Source organism: Dipteris shenzhenensis, chromosome 25 (assembly GCF_047967505.1).
Source record: "Dipteris shenzhenensis isolate YYH24624 ecotype China chromosome 25, Dip_SZ_1.0, whole genome shotgun sequence".
Classification (NCBI taxonomy): Eukaryota; Viridiplantae; Streptophyta; class Polypodiopsida; order Gleicheniales; family Dipteridaceae; genus Dipteris; species Dipteris shenzhenensis.
In genome coordinates, this window is record NC_141620.1 from 49,098,414 (window position 1) to 49,115,696 (window position 17,283).

The 17,283-nt window shown below is 38.6% G+C and overlaps 1 protein-coding gene across 1 annotated transcript in view; it reads right to left on the reverse strand.

Annotated features, from left to right (window-relative positions):
- LOC147886000 (uncharacterized) overlaps positions 1 to 7,338 on the reverse strand; it is a 65,160-nt gene extending 57,822 nt beyond the window's left edge. Inside the window, exon 1 of the mRNA XM_087396267.1 lies at positions 7,144 to 7,338. Coding sequence (XP_087252393.1) covers positions 7,144 to 7,338 — 195 coding nt within the window. The remainder of the gene's footprint in view (positions 1 to 7,143) is intronic.
- Between the last annotated feature and the right edge of the window lie 9,945 nt (positions 7,339 to 17,283).

Here is a 17,283-nt window from a genome sequence, read left to right on the forward strand (position 1 = left end):
CATGTGGGCATGCATGCATGCATGCATGGGTGTATGCGTGCATGCGTGCATGTGTGCATGTGTGTGTGGGGGGAGGATGTGTGTACATGAATCTACTTTTCAATTAGAAATTATGTATTGTGTACAATATTCATAATGGAATGGAAGTCTTGGTTGGATTTCATGAACTTACTTGGATCAATGATCAAAACGCATGGCCTCAAATCTACCAAGCTATCAAAAAGTGAAACATAAAGGTTATACGATCCAACTACAATGATTGTGAATGTTGCCAAGTACGTATTATTTCTTTGAAGTATTGTATGTGTAACCAAACTTGAAGGGAAAGGATTTGGATCTAAAAGTACTGTGAATTCAAGATTGTACTTTGAATGAGTGAAATTTTTTGGCATGATGTATATAAAAGCCTTTTGACCAGCGACAAGTCTTCCTTTGGGTTGAACATCAATATGAACTATCTTTGGGAGGGGAACTCCTAATCCTACAAAACAAGTACACCAAAATTTTGATATGATTTATAAAGATAGTGTGTCAAAATGCAAATTATAACTTTTCTCTCTGTTCACTTTATGATGTGGTTTTCATTTTTACAACATCTAACACATCTAGTTGGGCAACACAAATATCTTTATCAAATAGGAGTATCTTGATATTTACTCCTTTACTTTTAATAGTATCTAGTATTTTTATCTTGTTTATTAATTCCTTCCATGTAAATTCAACTATTTTTCTTTATAGGAGGCCATTTTTTAATGGCATGTCATGCACTCTTTATAGGAGGCCATTTTTTAATGGCATGTCATGCACTCTTTGACTATTTTGCATTTTCCAAATTATTACTCTAAACTCATTGGTCACTCTATAGAATAAACAATCACTAAACTCAAGATATCTTAAACATGGAGGAAAATGAAATTTAACATAAAAAACAAAAGACAATAAAAACTTAGCTTGGCATTGCTGAAGTAGTAGTGACGAATGGGGTCATTGATACTAATCACATTATCAAAGTACTAAGAGAGTTTAAGCTAGCAAGTCTAAACCTTCTTTCAAGATATAATTCAATTGGGTTAGAATTGCCTACCTTTCTATACTCTAACTCATGAACTAAAAATCAAAATAGACATGAACTCCAATTAGAAATAGTCATAATAGAATTGATATGGTTTGGCCAATTCATGGGCACAGTATATTAACCATTTTGGAGCATAGGTTTATTAACCCAAAATGGAGCACAAGTCAAGGAACGTTGTTACTTATTAGATAGACTTGACTATTGACTTATACTAGTGATTGACTAAGAGCATAATCTCAAGTACTAGCAAAACTACATAGTTGCTCATACAACTAATTGAGTAAGAGCATAGCTCAAGTACTGAGACAAGACTACATAGTTGCCTAAAAAATACACACAATCAAGGACCTTTTCGCACTGCCGCCGCAGTGTTATGTTAGTAAACTTAACATAACTAGTTTACCTACATTAAAGTTAACCTTAAGAGGACAATTTTATTTCCATTGATACCCATTGTATTATGTTTTGATCTTTTTTTGCACAAAAGGATATATCTTTATGTTATGATGTCCATTATGTGAGCTTACAACCATAATGAACTTTTCTTTAAAGGGCTTTCAAATGAGTATCTATATTGTATAGTTTCAAAGTCTTAACCCTCAAAAATATCTTATGTAACATTTCTGTTTTTTATGATTAAGTTTGACGCTTATTTTCTATATTTTCACTTGTATGCCTTCACAAAAGGTCCTTAAAGTATCTATTTCCTCGGGCTTCAACTAGAAAGCATGTTTAACATGCCAACCTAGCAATGGTAAGTCCATCATGGCTTTTTTGGATGACAATCTTCTCAATGATTCTGTGAGGTGGCTTAGTACACATGCACTAGTGGGCTTCTTTCCTGGTGTTGGACCTCCAATGGCCTTTATTGAAACATGGATTAGGACAAACTAGGTAAGGAAGGGATTGAATGTTTTGAATCTAAGATTTCTCAAAAAAGGCTTTTTGTCTTTCTATTTGAGAAGCCTAAAATGGTAGCTAGAGCTCCACAATATGGGCTTTGGACCCATCAGGAACCAACCTTTGTACTTGGAATGGTGGACCAAGGAGTTCTCTCCTAATGCCCGTAGATCCACTAGAATTCCTATGTGGGTGGAGCTACCTGATCTTCCTTTATATCTGTGTTATCAATTGCCTTTCCTATGCTGTGGGCTAGGAGAAGTCATGCAAGTAAAACATGAAAATCTCATCAACCCGAGGGGCAAGGTGTGTATTAAGTTATACATTGTAGAAGAACTCCCTAAGACCCTGGTGATCTTGAGTAGGAATGCTAGCATTTTCAGGGAGTAGATTTGGTGTATAACAACTTTCCACACGTGGATTAAAACTGCCCTTTGAAAAGGGAAAATCCCAAAGAAACTATTCCTGTGACCCAAAAACAAGCTACTTCTTTTGAAAAATGGTCCCTAAGACTCCTACTGTCCCTGATACTTCTAACCAAGGGGTTCATACCTCCAAGATTACCTTGGAAAAAGGAAAGGAAATCGTTACATCCCCTCCTATAACCAAGAACCCATTTGAAGATCTTAAAGAACAAGGGGAGGACAATGAGACTAGTAACAGTCAATATCCTGATGACCAAATGATGATAGAGTCTAGATGGTCCAAGGAGTTTGAAGAGGAGGTCAATAGAGAAGATGTAATGGAAGGGGGAGATATTAATGGTGAAAAAGACTCAAAAGAAGACCAAGGTAAAGGTACCCAAGGGAAGAAAGGGGACACTAGCTAAAGCTTTCAGTGTGGTGCTGCAGAATAAAAGAAGACAATCCAAGGTAGCTTCTACTCAGGTGAACAACCCCAACCCCAAGGCTAAGAAACAGCCAAAAAAAAATGCCGGGTAAAAAATTCTCCTTCTTGACTCTCAATGCTAGAGGGTTGATTGACCCTGGTAGAGAAGAAGAGATAGCCCATTGGTTGAGGGCTAACTGTCTCTCTCCTACCTTTCTAGCATTGCAAGAATTCAAGGCTAGTGGAGTAAACTTAGAGAGTAGGTTAAAAACTATTGATAGAGGAGAAATTGGTACTTTACTTCCCATGCAGAAGGGGAGGGCTGCTATTGGGTTACTATCCCGTTATAATGGAGGAGTCAATCAAGTAGTGACTGATGTCTTGAATAGATGGGTGCTCCTCAAATGTCTCATCAAAGGTAATGACTTTGTAGTCAACTCTCTGTATGCCCCAAACATAGCAGTTGAAAGAAAATCAATGTGGGATTCATTAATTTGTGTAGAAGGCAATTGTTTTGCCATGGGGGATTTCAATATGGTAGAAAGGAAATGTGACAAATGGCCAAAAAAGGGTAATGTAATTAGAGGTACTGAACTAGCTGCTTGGGAGATCTCAAAGATCATTGACAATAAGTGGATGCTTATCCAGATGGTGATTTTACTTGGTGCAATAGTCAAATTGGAGAATTCCAAAGAGAAGCCAGATTAGACAGATTTTATCTTTGTTGAGTAATATTATCTCTATGAAGACTCAATCCTTCTCCTCTCTTATCTTGTCAGACCACAAACTTGTCCTTCTTGACTGTCACTTTGGTAATGGCCATAGAGTATCTTCATGGTTTAAAGCATATCTAAAATTTTTTGCAATGAAGAGTGTGCAATGCATGGTGAAAATAGTTTGGGAGGTTGCTTTTGGTGAGTACATAATTGTTGTAGAGGCATGGGTTGTGATAGTAGAAAATACCCAAAAGCTTTTAAAATCAGCTAGAAAGAACAGAGCTAAAATCAGAGCTCAAAGAATGGACAATATTCAGGTCAGAATCAAAAGACTAGAGGAACATGCCAAATTGGGAGATGAGGATGCTCAAAGGGATCTTTTGATTACTAAAAAGGACCTCAAAATACAAGAACCGATAAGGTTAAATGAATCTAAAGTTTATTACACAAATTGGTGGGTAGGGAAGGTAGACAGACCCACTAAGGAAACTTTTATGCTTATGAGGAGGAAGAGAGAAAATGAATATGTCCCTCTTCTTAAGAAGGATGATAACACTCTAGCTTTCTCTATAAAGGAAAATATCATTGTGATTCATAATCATTTTCACACTTCTTTCCTAAACAGTGATCCCAGATGAGGAGATTCAAAGAGCAAGAGAATTGTGCCATGTGATTAGAAATAGAGCTGTTGAGAGGTTTGATATGGTTTATCTTGAGAATCCCTTATCCCTTGAAGAACTAAAGGGAGTTGTTACAATAATGGCTGATGGGAAAACACCAGGAGAGGATGGGCTACCTGTAGAGTTTTATAAAGCTTTTTGGGACACTGTTGGGCCTTATTTGCTATTACTATGGCAAGAAAACTTACACAATGGAGCTCTACCCTCTCATGTCAATGGAGGAATTATCAAGCTCATTCCTAAGAAGGGCTCCAAGGAAGATCTCAAAAATTGGAGATCCCTCATAATGCTTAACTGCAGCTACAAAATCTTTCTAAAGCTCTGGCTCATCTACTCTACGTGTGCACAGTGAGCTCTTCAGAAGCACATTCCATGCTCTCTCAAAGAGTGTTCTTTGTATATCTCAGTTCTCCAAGTATAAAGCAAATTCTCCCCCCTTTCTCTCTCTATGGTGTACAATGCTAATTCCTCGCTAAAGGTTTGAAGAAGGTCTTGTTGTGAATTACACGATCAGATTACCATTGCATGCTACACAGTCACCGACCCACAAGCATGCAAACACTCGTGACCAGCCTGTGCTCTCGTATGTCAATCTTGACTAGCCCAGTCCCCAAGGCCCATGGCCCTTTGAGCAGCGTACACACTTCATCACCCATTAGAGTTTTCCATACGGACAATCCGTACTCCATTGCCATTACCTCAAGGACTAGCCTCCATCACACAACAAGTTGTTCATCCCCATCAAGCCCCCGCATGATCGTTTTCTGCTCCCCTGATCGTCATTAACAATCCCAAAGATGTCCAAAAATGACCAAATTGGAAAACATGCTAAAATAAGGCTAATTCAGTGCACGCTATGGAAATCCTTACGTTACATGAACTCCTTCGATCATCGTTCCACGACCAGCCTTACGTCAATCTCCTAGGTCTTCTCATAGGGTTCCTTGCTAATTCCATCCCAAGCATGGGAAATGCCACATGGCATCCTCCTTCTCATTTGCCCCCATTGTCCCCTCTAGTGGGGCAATTTTTAGGCGCCAACCAATGGCCCAACTTGAATTCTAAGGGTCCTTTGCCCCCCTCTTTGGACCAAACTCACCCCCAAGGTAGTAATTCCTAGGGGAAACTTTCCATGCCTTGCCCACTCAGTTTTCTAGGCTCTTGCCCACATGCAAGTTTAAACTCACGCCCTCAAGACATATGGTGATCAACCATAGCAAGTGATGTCACAAAACCAATGCTGACCAATCAGCTGGATTCGCTAAAAAAGATGGCTAGCTGATGTGGCAGGGCTCTGAAAGCTTGTCGTGGATGGGAGGCCACCTTAGACCATCTCTGAGGGAATCCATATGGGTTGGGAAAAACCAATTAACCACAGTCCCAATTTGGGTGGAAGGCCAAGGAGAAATAATAAAGACGCTCATGGACTCTTGGGGAACTTGGATAAAGAGATTCGAAAATATGTGGGACAAAAATATCTCTGAGAAGCAATCCTGCTTGCTCTGGCTAATCCTACAGAAAGGAGTCTAGACTGCTAGAAGATCTCGCAGGATCAATCACAGATAACTTTTGCAACCTGAGCACTCCCCATATCCTAGAAATTCATGCATTGTCCACATCAAAATTCCGCTAACCAAAATGTCATTGGTGTGCCTCGGAGCTCTAGGAATATCAAAGACATGTATTCCTCTCTGTAAGGTCTGGAGCTCATTTATCAAAGGTGCAATGTACACCTCCATATTCTTTGCCTTGTACTTCCCTGGCACAAGGAAGGCAAGCATGAGGTGTCTCTTCTTTATTGTCATCCATGGTGGGATGTCACCAAACTTTGGGCCATGTTAACCAAGATGTTGAGTGTAACCTGAAAGGATTCACCCTGTGCATAATACAAGGTAAGATGAAAGATTGGATCTTGCAAGAACATAAAGGATTCATAAAGGGTCGTCATCTCTTGGAGGCCATCATAAACATTTCGGGGAGGTGTGAATATGCCAAAGAGACAAAACAAGACATCTGTTTTTTAAAGGTAGACTTTGGCAAAGCTTATGATAGGCTAGAGTGGGACTTATTTATACAATCCTTGCAGGATATGGCCTTGGGTCCTTCTTTTGTTTCCTATAAAATTGCGGCTTTCTAATGCTTCTACCAAAGTCTGTGTTAATGGTGACATGAGGAGTCCTTTTCCTCTGAGGAATTCAATTAGACAAGGTTGTCCTCTTGCCCCTCTACTTTTTGCAATTGTTGTTGATTCCCTTAGCTGTCTTCTTAAGAGTCAGACCCAGGAAGGGATTCTCATAGGGATTGAACTAATGTTGAGGGGTGTCAGCAATTTGCAGATGATACCACCCTCATGCCCAGAAACACTAAGCATGATGTTGGATGCATAATGCACTGTCTGGATATCTTCTGTCAAGCATCTGGCTCAAAAATTAATCACAATCGTTCTCACGGAATCAAGGAGAGGTGGTGATGAAGCAAAGAGCCAGGCAAGAAAGGCACCAGTGTCTACTCTGAAAGCATGCAACCATCTCATAGTATGAAGATGCTCAACACCATGCACATGTCTCCATGCACAACGTCACATGTACCCTGGTGAGGATTGCCATCCTTCAACCACCCCCTCAAGCTGAACAAGGGAAAAGAATGAACCATAAAACATGAAGTTGCATAGAATGACAATACTTCTTCAAAAATAACCGAATCAAAACGGCCCCCCTTCGTCAGGCAAGTGAAGAGAGACAAAATTGAATACAAAATCCGGTTCAAAGATGAAGGACAACCACGTACAAGGAACACCAAAGAAGAACTGCAAAGACTAATGGTGCTTGCATTGAGTTGCCATAAATTTCTTTGTAACCTCTTAGAAAGCCCACCCATCATTGGTCTCTTCACTCGAACCACCTGCTACACTCAATCCTACAAAATGACATGTCTCCTTCTTTACCTTCTCTTTAGAAGCGGAATCATCAGGCTTTTTAAAACAATATTCTTTTGTATGTCCTGATCTTCCACAACAGTTGCATTGCATATGCTTCTTATCCTTCTTCGCGCCTCGTTTTCCATCAATTTTTGCATCTACACGTTCATCCACATAAGTTGGTACTTGGCGCCGATCTTCATCCAATAGTATAGCAATCATATCATTTAAGATCAAATCACTGCTAACTCAAAGGATCTTCTCCACATGATCATATTTAGAGGACAAGCTAGATAGTAAGACAGCTCGTGCATCATCTTCATCAACTCATGCATTTTGGCACTATTATATGCAAATTCTAATATGGGCAAATACTTCTCCCAATTAGTTTGCCATTACTATCAAGTTGCTCCCCATTCATTGGTCCCCACCTTCATCGTGGAGTTTGCAATTTTTGATTGCACGATAGTTCTTTCATAAGTGAAGGGAATTTGCTCGTGTTCACCTAATTTCCCTGTCCCGTCCCTTTTGAGCCCCAAAAATTCTTGTTTCAATAGGACCTTTAAAGTCTTTAGTCGAGATCCAAAGAGTGCTTCAAGTGCCATCCAATTTTTTGATGGAGTCTTCGTCAAATCCAAATGATGATTGAATTTCTTTCCAAAAGCACGTCCCATGATGCCAAGTGCTCTCTCATTTTTACTCTCCCACTGATTCAATACATCTAGAGATTCTTGCTTAGCTTTTCCTGTGAGTTTCTTTTCTATGCCAGCAACAATTGACCAAAGACCTTCCTCCATGAAGTATAATTGTACTCCGAGCTGCCATGCTAGGAAATTGTTTCTAGAGAATTTCTCCAATTTGGCCGAATCTTCTTTAGAATTATCCATCACACCAAGCACGTCTTCCAAATCTCTCACAAGCCTCGTTAAGTGTGGCTCTATACCAATTGAAGAAAATCGAAACTTGCAGCTTTAATATCACATGAGCATAAAATGGCATGACAATAATAAACTCAAAATTTGAGAAAGACGCGACACACTGAGCTTTGGAAATATACTGACTTTTATTCATGCATGGAAGGGACAATTTCCAACTAAGACTGACGATAAAATCTACTCATGCCTACGTGCCTTTTTGCAGGTATACATAGACAGACAAGACTGGACTAATGACCCTACACATAGAGAAGGTGAGTAGTTGCTGCTACTCTTATTCATAGATCTTAACAACGGTACTTGGTTAACTCTCATGCAAGTTGCAATCGAACACACCCCCACTAGATCCATATAAACAGTCGGTCACCAGATCATCACCCAAACTGCTCTTTGAAATGAGAGGCAAGATTACTATAAGCATCCCTATGATTGTGCCGCTGATGAAGATCATTCTCATAGAATCAAGGTGAGGTGGTGATAAGCAAAGAGCCAGGCAAGAAAGACACCATCGTCTACTCAGATATCAAGATGCTCAATGCCATGCAAGTGTTTCCATGCACAACGCCACATGTACCTTGGTGAGGATTGCCATCCTTCAACAGTTTATGGAAAGATTCCAGAAAAAGGTTGACAAGTGGAGAGTGTTTCAAGAAAATATGGCAGGAAGAACGTTGGTCCTCAACCATTGCATTTATCCTATCTCCATTTTTATTTGTCTTGTTGGGGCCCTTTCAAGTCCGTCTGGATAGATTTATTAGGGTCTATGGATCTTTTCTGTGGAGAGGGCACTCCGAAATTTGTAAGGTTAGATGGTCTTACTGTACCAAGCCTAAGAAAGAAAGAGGTCTAGGAGTCATTGGTATAGCTATTGCTCCTAGAAAACTTTCTGCCACTTGGGTTATTAATGCCATTCTTAAAATGATTGGGCCCAATTGTTGTTAAGAAATATGAAACAGGTCGTCCAGTGAGGGCTCCCAAATGGAAAAACTACCCTTTGCTCTTTGATTTCTATAATCTTGAGCCTTGTAAGACTAAGGGTAGTTCCCTCTGGCAATCTATCTAGAAGGCCTTTGAGGAGATCAAGGATTTCTTGCATTTTGTGGGTAAAGGTGCCTTTATGGCCAGAGACTCCATATGGGTGCATCCATTTTCAGTAAGGCCCAACTCACTGAGGAACAGATTGTGCTACCTAGCACTCTGTTTTAAAAAGGACTGCAAACTTGGCATCAATTATGGTGCAAAGAACAACTAAGGTGGATAACCTGGCAAGAAATTAGAAGGGAGTTTGCATTAAACAATCAAAGTTGGGCACTTATTTTAAGCAGGTTGGAGCTTTGGAAGGGTGGCACTAATTGACTTTTTCACAAAGAGTTTAGCTAGATAGGAAGTTCATCTATTTTCCCTATCCCCACAATAATGATGACATGGGGGAGCGGTTTAGGACCCTAAATGCAAAATGGTCATTGCAGGATAGCAGGGAAAGGTGTTATGAGAAATTTGGCAAGCTTTGGATTAAACAGGTCCCTGAGAAAATATTTTGCCTAGCCTAGCTTATACTTCACAAAGCAGTTTGGACTAATGCCAGAGGATTCAGAATAGGAAGGGGGATGGAAAGTGCAGAAGATGCCCAAGAGTTCTTGAGGATATTTTTCATTTGTTTGTTGCTTGCCCACATGCTAGGAAGGTGTGGAAGTTCATTCAATGAGTGTGGGGAACCAGTTAATTGGAAGGCTATACTCTTAGGTGATGCATGCAAAACTAAATAGGAGCTATGGTTCCACATAAGGGCACATGCTTTATGGTTTATATGGATCTCTAAGAGCAACTTTCAGTTTAATAAAGTTGAAATGTGTACTGATGCCCTCTTTGCTGAATGGTGGAATTGAAAAAAAAAAGACTTGATTTCCAGATAAGTGCTTACAATCTTGAACATTCCAGGTTGTGTACTGAGTTGGCTGAACACAAGAGCAGGTGCGACATTAATGATGAACAGGTTAAGTTGTCACCCTATCTTCTTAGGAGACCTCCAGGTCATGAGGGAGCAGATCATCCAGATGCAGAGCTGGTCAGGGAGATGCTGAACAGTACTCTTCTCCGTCGACTGGGTTATAGAATCTTTCTCAAGAAATCTCATTGGATCCTTTGCAAGCTGTTGCTACTTCTACCTCATAGTGATAAGACTGCAAAAAAGTTTATCTTTTCATGTTCCCTCTTGTGTCTATGAGAGATGCTGAAGTACTTTTCACTGCAAGCTGGGCCTGCTGTTTTCCTCTTTTTCATGGACAGTAAGGGACTAGTATGTCTTGAGAACAGGGTCTCTTTTGTTGTTATCCCTTTTGTGAGGATGTATGTCTTGTTATGGACCTTTAGAGCTACAAATTTGAACTCTAAAGATGTGAATATCACTTTGAGATAAATATAATCACTTTTCTTTTGTCCAAAAAAAAGAAATCATGTATCATGAGTAGTTCTTGTTGTGTCATGTCGTGTGATCATATGTCATGTTTGGTCACAAGTCTAAGTTTTGTGTCAGCTTGACTAGGGCTCCAACGAGATCCTTGGTGTCTCTAGAACATCTCTAAGATCTACTATGATATGTATGATTCCTCTTTGAAGGTTGTATCATGTTCTTGTTCTCTATCATGCGGTGGCCTATCGTCTAGATTGTCCAATAATATTATCCTCAGTGTGGCATGTGCTTGCATGGTCTATATAGTCAATGTTGGTGAAAGGGTGAAAAGGCCTATGAGACCAAGTTTGAGTTGCATCTTAGAAAATACATAGATTCCTCTACTTAAGGATTCCCATGAATAGACAAATTTGCAATAGGATGTTCACCAGCCAACCATGGTAAATTAAGCAGGATTAACTACACTAGAATCTCTTGGATGCACTCATTACCACCCCTAAGCTCAATGGTCACTTTCAATAATTGCACTCCATAAGCGGTTTGCCTTACTAGAATAATGTAGAGTGCATCCAATACTTCATGTTAGTCTCTTCAAGAAGCGAATTCATGAAGGTGATAATCTAGTGGTAGGAGAACTTCTCGAGACTTGATTGAAACTTAAATGTTTGCAAATGAGCCAAAAATCGTTCTTGATGTGAAAGGAAGGCATACATGCCATAATAATCATTCAAGAATATTTAGTAAAGGGGAAGAATGGTTTAGGAGAGAATGCTACATGGAAAATTGTAAGCAAACTCAAGTAATTGTTTTCTATCGATGTTGCCAAGATATCAACTCTGTTTAAACAATCATAGCATGATGTAACATGGATCCCTTGGGTTAGGAAGATAGGCATAAGACAATGGTCATTAGTTGTTAGCTTTTAGTGGTATGATGGTGGGCTAAATGGCCTAAGTTTGGTTGAGACACCTAGGATAATTAGTATGAGTCTTAGCTCCTAGGTGCACTTACAAGCAACCTCACGAATCCTCTAAAGTAGCAATCTTTAGGGGGTTTAGATAACTGTCTAAACTTTCTAGACCATCAAATTCCATTTTCATCTAGGTGGATTCACATAAGTTTAGCTCTATCTTACTTTCTTGGAACACCTAATGCATGTCCTAGTGAAAGTCTTTAGCTTCCTGTACCTTTTCTCTTTTGAAACCGAGCTCTTGATAGGAACCCATACAGCAAAATAAATGAACTACGGCCTTTAGTTGAATGTGTTGCACTATTATAGGTAAACTTCAAAATTGTAGGATAATCCTACTAACTTGTTTGATGTTTACTGACAAAATCTTACAACATATTTCCAAAGTTTGATTGACTTCTTCTATTTGACCATCTGTGTTAGAAAATATAAAGACAATACAAGGCTTTCCCTAGGATTTACACAATGCATAAAACAAATATAAAGACAATACAAGGCTTTCCCTAGGATTCACACAATGCATAAAACAAATTTCACTCTGTCTCTTACCAAAAGACCTCGAATAGCTCATGGAGAACTACTGGTTTGAGTCCATCCTTTTTTAAGGTACTTTCACACAATGCATAAAACAAATCTAACTCTGTCTCTTACTAAAAGACCTAGGATAGCTCATGGAGAACTACTGGGCTGAGTCTATCTATTCTCACAACTATTGCCTTACTTTATCTTGTTTTATTTTGTTTAAATGGTAAGGTGATTGGAAATAGAAGAGCACTTAACTCACTGAAGAAGTAAACCATTCGGAAGTTTCGCAAGAAAAACATCAACAACTTCATGCAACAAAAATTGAACCTTTTCATTTTTCTTTTCAACTAAATCCAATGAACTTTCAATAACAAGAAGACGATCCCAAAGAAATACTTGGCCATCGCCTTGCTCAAATAACTCCTCTATAGGGTTTGGCTTAACCCATAGGGCCATTCCCTATCAAGGACCACATCAACCCTATCAAGATGCATAATTTGAAAGCTAAGAGTATCCTTATACCGTTAAATATTCATAGCCAAATTATTGACCATCATGTCCCAAACTTTCTTGTCAGCACTTAGCGAGATGAGACTACATACACATGTGGACTAGGACTTTTAGGTAACTTTTAGTTCTTTAATCAGTGAGTATTTTAAAAGGTGTAGGTGGCATTATCATTCACCATAACTTTCCCATTAAGAATCCCATGCATCCTAACTAGGTCATGGGGACAAAAATTGGACTGCCATATGGTCAAAATACTGAAGCAAGCATGTGCTTCATCCTTGTGGAAAACTTTTACTTCCTTATCCTTATATTTAGAATGTTGAGGAATGTACAACACTTGCATACTATGATCTTGCTTCATTGGTTGTTCACATTATTAAAAGAGTTTTTATTCACTTATGATTGATTTGGGCACTACTAAAACATAGCCAATCTTTCATTGCCTTTCATCCATTGAAATATCCTTCCTAGCTTGAATTCGAAGTATCCAAATGAGCCATTCCCTTTACAAGAGACTCAGTTTTAAGCTCAATTTCATGGAAGGCACTCTAAACAACACCATAGAAGCAAAAAGATCATCTTGCAAAGGGTCTAGGATCGACGCTTTCATCTTCTATCTTTAATTTTCGATGGTATTTACTATCTACTGTGGATGCTCAGTCCATGGCCTTCAACTTTCGATGGCCATTGCCGTCGACACTCAGTAATCTTTGTCATCAACTTTCAATGACCTGCTGCTATCGACGGTTGTGCCTTAGAAGGTTTCCTTCCAATATCACAGGCGGATCAATTACATGCATCGAACATTATCCATTCGCCCAACTTTATCACTTAATCCTCCACAAGCCGCACACAATCAGCAATTCACAAAGGAATCACTACCAAAATTTGTTTGTTCTGATTTATCTTATGTGGGATGAGGCATTCCCCTCAATAACTGTGATACAATAGATATTGATTTATCTAGCCGATCTCTAGATGGATCCACCTATATGTGTTAGGGGTCATAGAGCATAGAATTGCTTAATGGAATGAGGAACATGTGGCCCCTCTAATATCATCAAGACTATGATATCATTATCCTCCTCTTAGAAATAAAGGGTAATGAAGAAATGTGGTATCTACATGTGTGATATTGAGGGCCCTTGCTAGGTAGTCTTTATGTATATTCATCCGTCAAATGTAAAGAACCAAGCATATTTGATTGGGTATGTGATGAAATAAGGATGGTCACTAAATTCCCATTTAAATAGAACTGACCTCTAGATTTTTAGCAAGGATTACGCCTAAAGATCCGCACTCTAATTTCAAATAACGTGTACATGATATGGCACAAATGCAAACACATGTATTGCACACATGTACTGCACATATGTACACACATTAACACCTCGTCAACACATGCACATATGGGACGCCTACGTAAACATAGGTATGTATGCACAAAGTGAAGTAAGGGGGGCATAGGAAAAAGAGTTACCTATTAATACTATGTAAGGAGACCCTATGAAATTATAATATTAACATATCTTAAATCCTCTTGATTTTGGTATACATGTAGCAACATATACGTTTTCACTCCCTTAAACATAAAACATGTACACACTTGTCAATGCAACACATACAAGACATGCCTACACAAACATAAGACATTTATCCACAAATTGAAGTAAGTGCAGCATAGGGAAAAGAGTTACCACTTTCTATCAGTACTGTGTAAGGCATCCTTGTGAAGTTGATGTTTTTATACGATATTAAGAGAGTATAAAGTCCTCCTGATTTTGGTGTATATGTAGCAACATACTCATTTACTCCCTTATACATAAAGTTTGTGACATCAACATCAAAATTTGTGTAGATTATCATATCAAGTAGGCTTATATTTGCTATGGTCGGATTTCCATATGAATCTTTAAAAAGAACCACCACATCATTTGGCATATTTCTTGTTGCAATTGACGTCAAGCCAAACCCACTAGCTGTCGAAAGGCTCATATCAACTGGTCCTACACATGTAGAACATCCAAATAGTGATAATTACATAAACCTAACATGAAAAACAATTCAAAGTGCACTTGTTGTTGACCATCAAAATGAAGATGTTTACTAAAGCATATTGGGGAACCACAGGTTCTATCACCCTCAATTTTAAAAGCTTAGTTTCTACGAGTCAAATATGGCTTCAAGGTCTTCCATCAAAAAGTTTGTGAATCACAATGTATGGGTAAGCAATGCCGAGAGCCTTTTCCCATTTCATGGTCTAGGACTTTAGACATTCTCAAGAGCATTCAATTATATATATGCATTAACTCTATCTTTCAGTAGAGCCTTCTATTTATTACCCTTATTAATAAAAAGAGTAACATATACTTCATTAATATTGAAATTTGTTCATGTTGTCATGAGTTCTTGCTTGTGGCAAATAATTTAGTGAAAGTTATAATGAAGCTTTAATTTTCTCCTTTGAAAACCTAGTATCCCACAAAACCCCCAAAAGGATTTAGAACTATGTCAAACTAATTTGTGATCCAATAATTAGAGTTCATTCAATAAGGAAAACTTACATTCCCTAAACTTGACAATTTCATCATATATATAATTCACAAAATAACACTTTTTTTATGTTCAAAATTTATGTCAAAGATCTCAATATTGTATATGAAAGTAATTTAGAGAATTTTAATATGATATTAAAATGCAAATGATAACACAACACAATTGATGCCTTAGATGCCCTCTTCTTGAAAGATGAAACTAAATTATTCATGCTAGACACCTTCTCAAGATTCCAAATAAACATGGGCTTGAGATCACATTAACCACTCTCACCTCACCAATAAGTATGAAAGACTTTTAGAAGCAATGTAAAGAAAAATGAGTTATGTGTCTTTCTTGAGCGCAATCAGGGACAACTAGAGAGCTTGAATATGCGCTTAATCAATAAGGAACCAAGATTCAAGGCTTGTCTCTACTATTGTCTATGTGCTTCTAAGATCTCATTAAACCCGTCTTCTTCACACTTTGCACACGAATTTTTCTAGACCGTGACGTACTCTTAGGTTTCATGATTTGCAATGTAATAAATCCTTTATGAGGAATGCCAAATTGATCTCGTAGCTTTGAAAACACATAATATATTGGTAAAATCCATAGTTTCCATATAAATATTCCATTTCATGTATTACTTGATGTCTCTAGGATTGGAGTATTCTATATGACATCTTAACTTACATACAAGATGATCACTCTAATAGTGATCTACTCAATTTTGAGAAGGCCTATGATATAGTTGGTTGGTCACTTTTGGAGGATACTATGCTTTTCCTTGGCTTTGGTTACTAGTGGGCCTTTTGGATCTCTACTTTGTTTTGATGTTAAAGGAATGAAGTACAAGTGTGTGGTAGCTTGGCATGAGTATCAACATGAATAACCCTTTTAATATCTTCAAACCAACTAAGAAATAATTCCCTCTAGCATAAACCATATTTTGCAATGTCAATCCATCATCTTGGGGCTTAGATAGATTCATACTTTTCCATAAAACCATGTATAGATTATGCAATACCCTTATTTTCTCTTTACAAACTGAAACCTTCAATGCTTGTCAAAGCCTCATTCTGTCAGCTTTTGTCTCCTTAAAAATTTATAACTCACAATATAAAACTTGGATAGAAAATGAGAAGGGAAAATGAGAAAGATTCATCCCAGCTCACACATCAAGGCCATCACAACTATACCCATTGAAAGATGGCTCCGTCTGAGGGGATGGTCAAGAACTGACAGTAGATAGTAATTAGACATGCCAGCTGATAAACAGTGCATGGATGAGGGGACTACAAGTCGAGATGCAGCTAATGACAAAGCCCGTAAGATCCTGAGGACATGCGGGCCATCCCCAATAATGGTTGAAGGCCAGCTACAGCGATTGATTGGCAGTTGGCACCTGATCTCTTATCACTCAATCTCAGGAAAGGAAAAGGGCCATTTGCCTTAAAATTCTACAAATCCGGACCCCGACAAAGAAATGGCATGCAATGCTGAGGGTTATGCAGAGGCAGCTAAATCGTTGCAAGGAACAATTGATCCTGCTGATTTGGTTTGCTTGGAAAACGATCTACAAAAATTAATATTCGAAAAAGACAGTCCATGCATGGGAATGTTGCTAGGTCTAAAAAGATCTTATGAGTACCAGTGGATACTAAGCCTCCGTAGCTGTGCAAAGAATATTCACACATAGAGGAATGTGGTTTCTTTAAGTTTTTCTTGGGGAGAGTAGGAAGAGGAGTTTGAAAAGACAGTCCATGCATGGGAATGTTGCTAGGTCTAAAAAGATCTTATGAGTACCAGTGGATACTAAGCCTCAGTAGCTGTGCAAAGAATATTCACACATAGAGGAATGTGGTTTCTTTAAGTTTTTCTTGGGGAGAGTAGGAAGAGGAGTTTGAAAGTGGTTTTTTTTTTTTCAAAAAGATTACTCCATTAAGTATGAATGAAAGCCGCGAGAGCAAGCTCAAATGCAAGAGTACATCATGTCATGCATGAAAAAAAAATCAGCTCAAAAAGAGCTAACAAAATCCAAGGTGGAGGCTGAAAATGCCACCTCAACCCTAAAGAAGACTTAGAGAAGAACGGAGATCCTCTCCAGACTCAGAAAAAAATCTCTCTCCTGGCTGTAGCTGCTCTGGAGGATCCCTGCATGCTTGCCTAGATGGCCATCAGCGTGTGTGTAGTATCAATCTATATGCTGGCCATAGACTAGGGGGAACTTGTGAACCCTCCATCACCTTCGTACATCTGGCCCTCCAAATATACCAAGC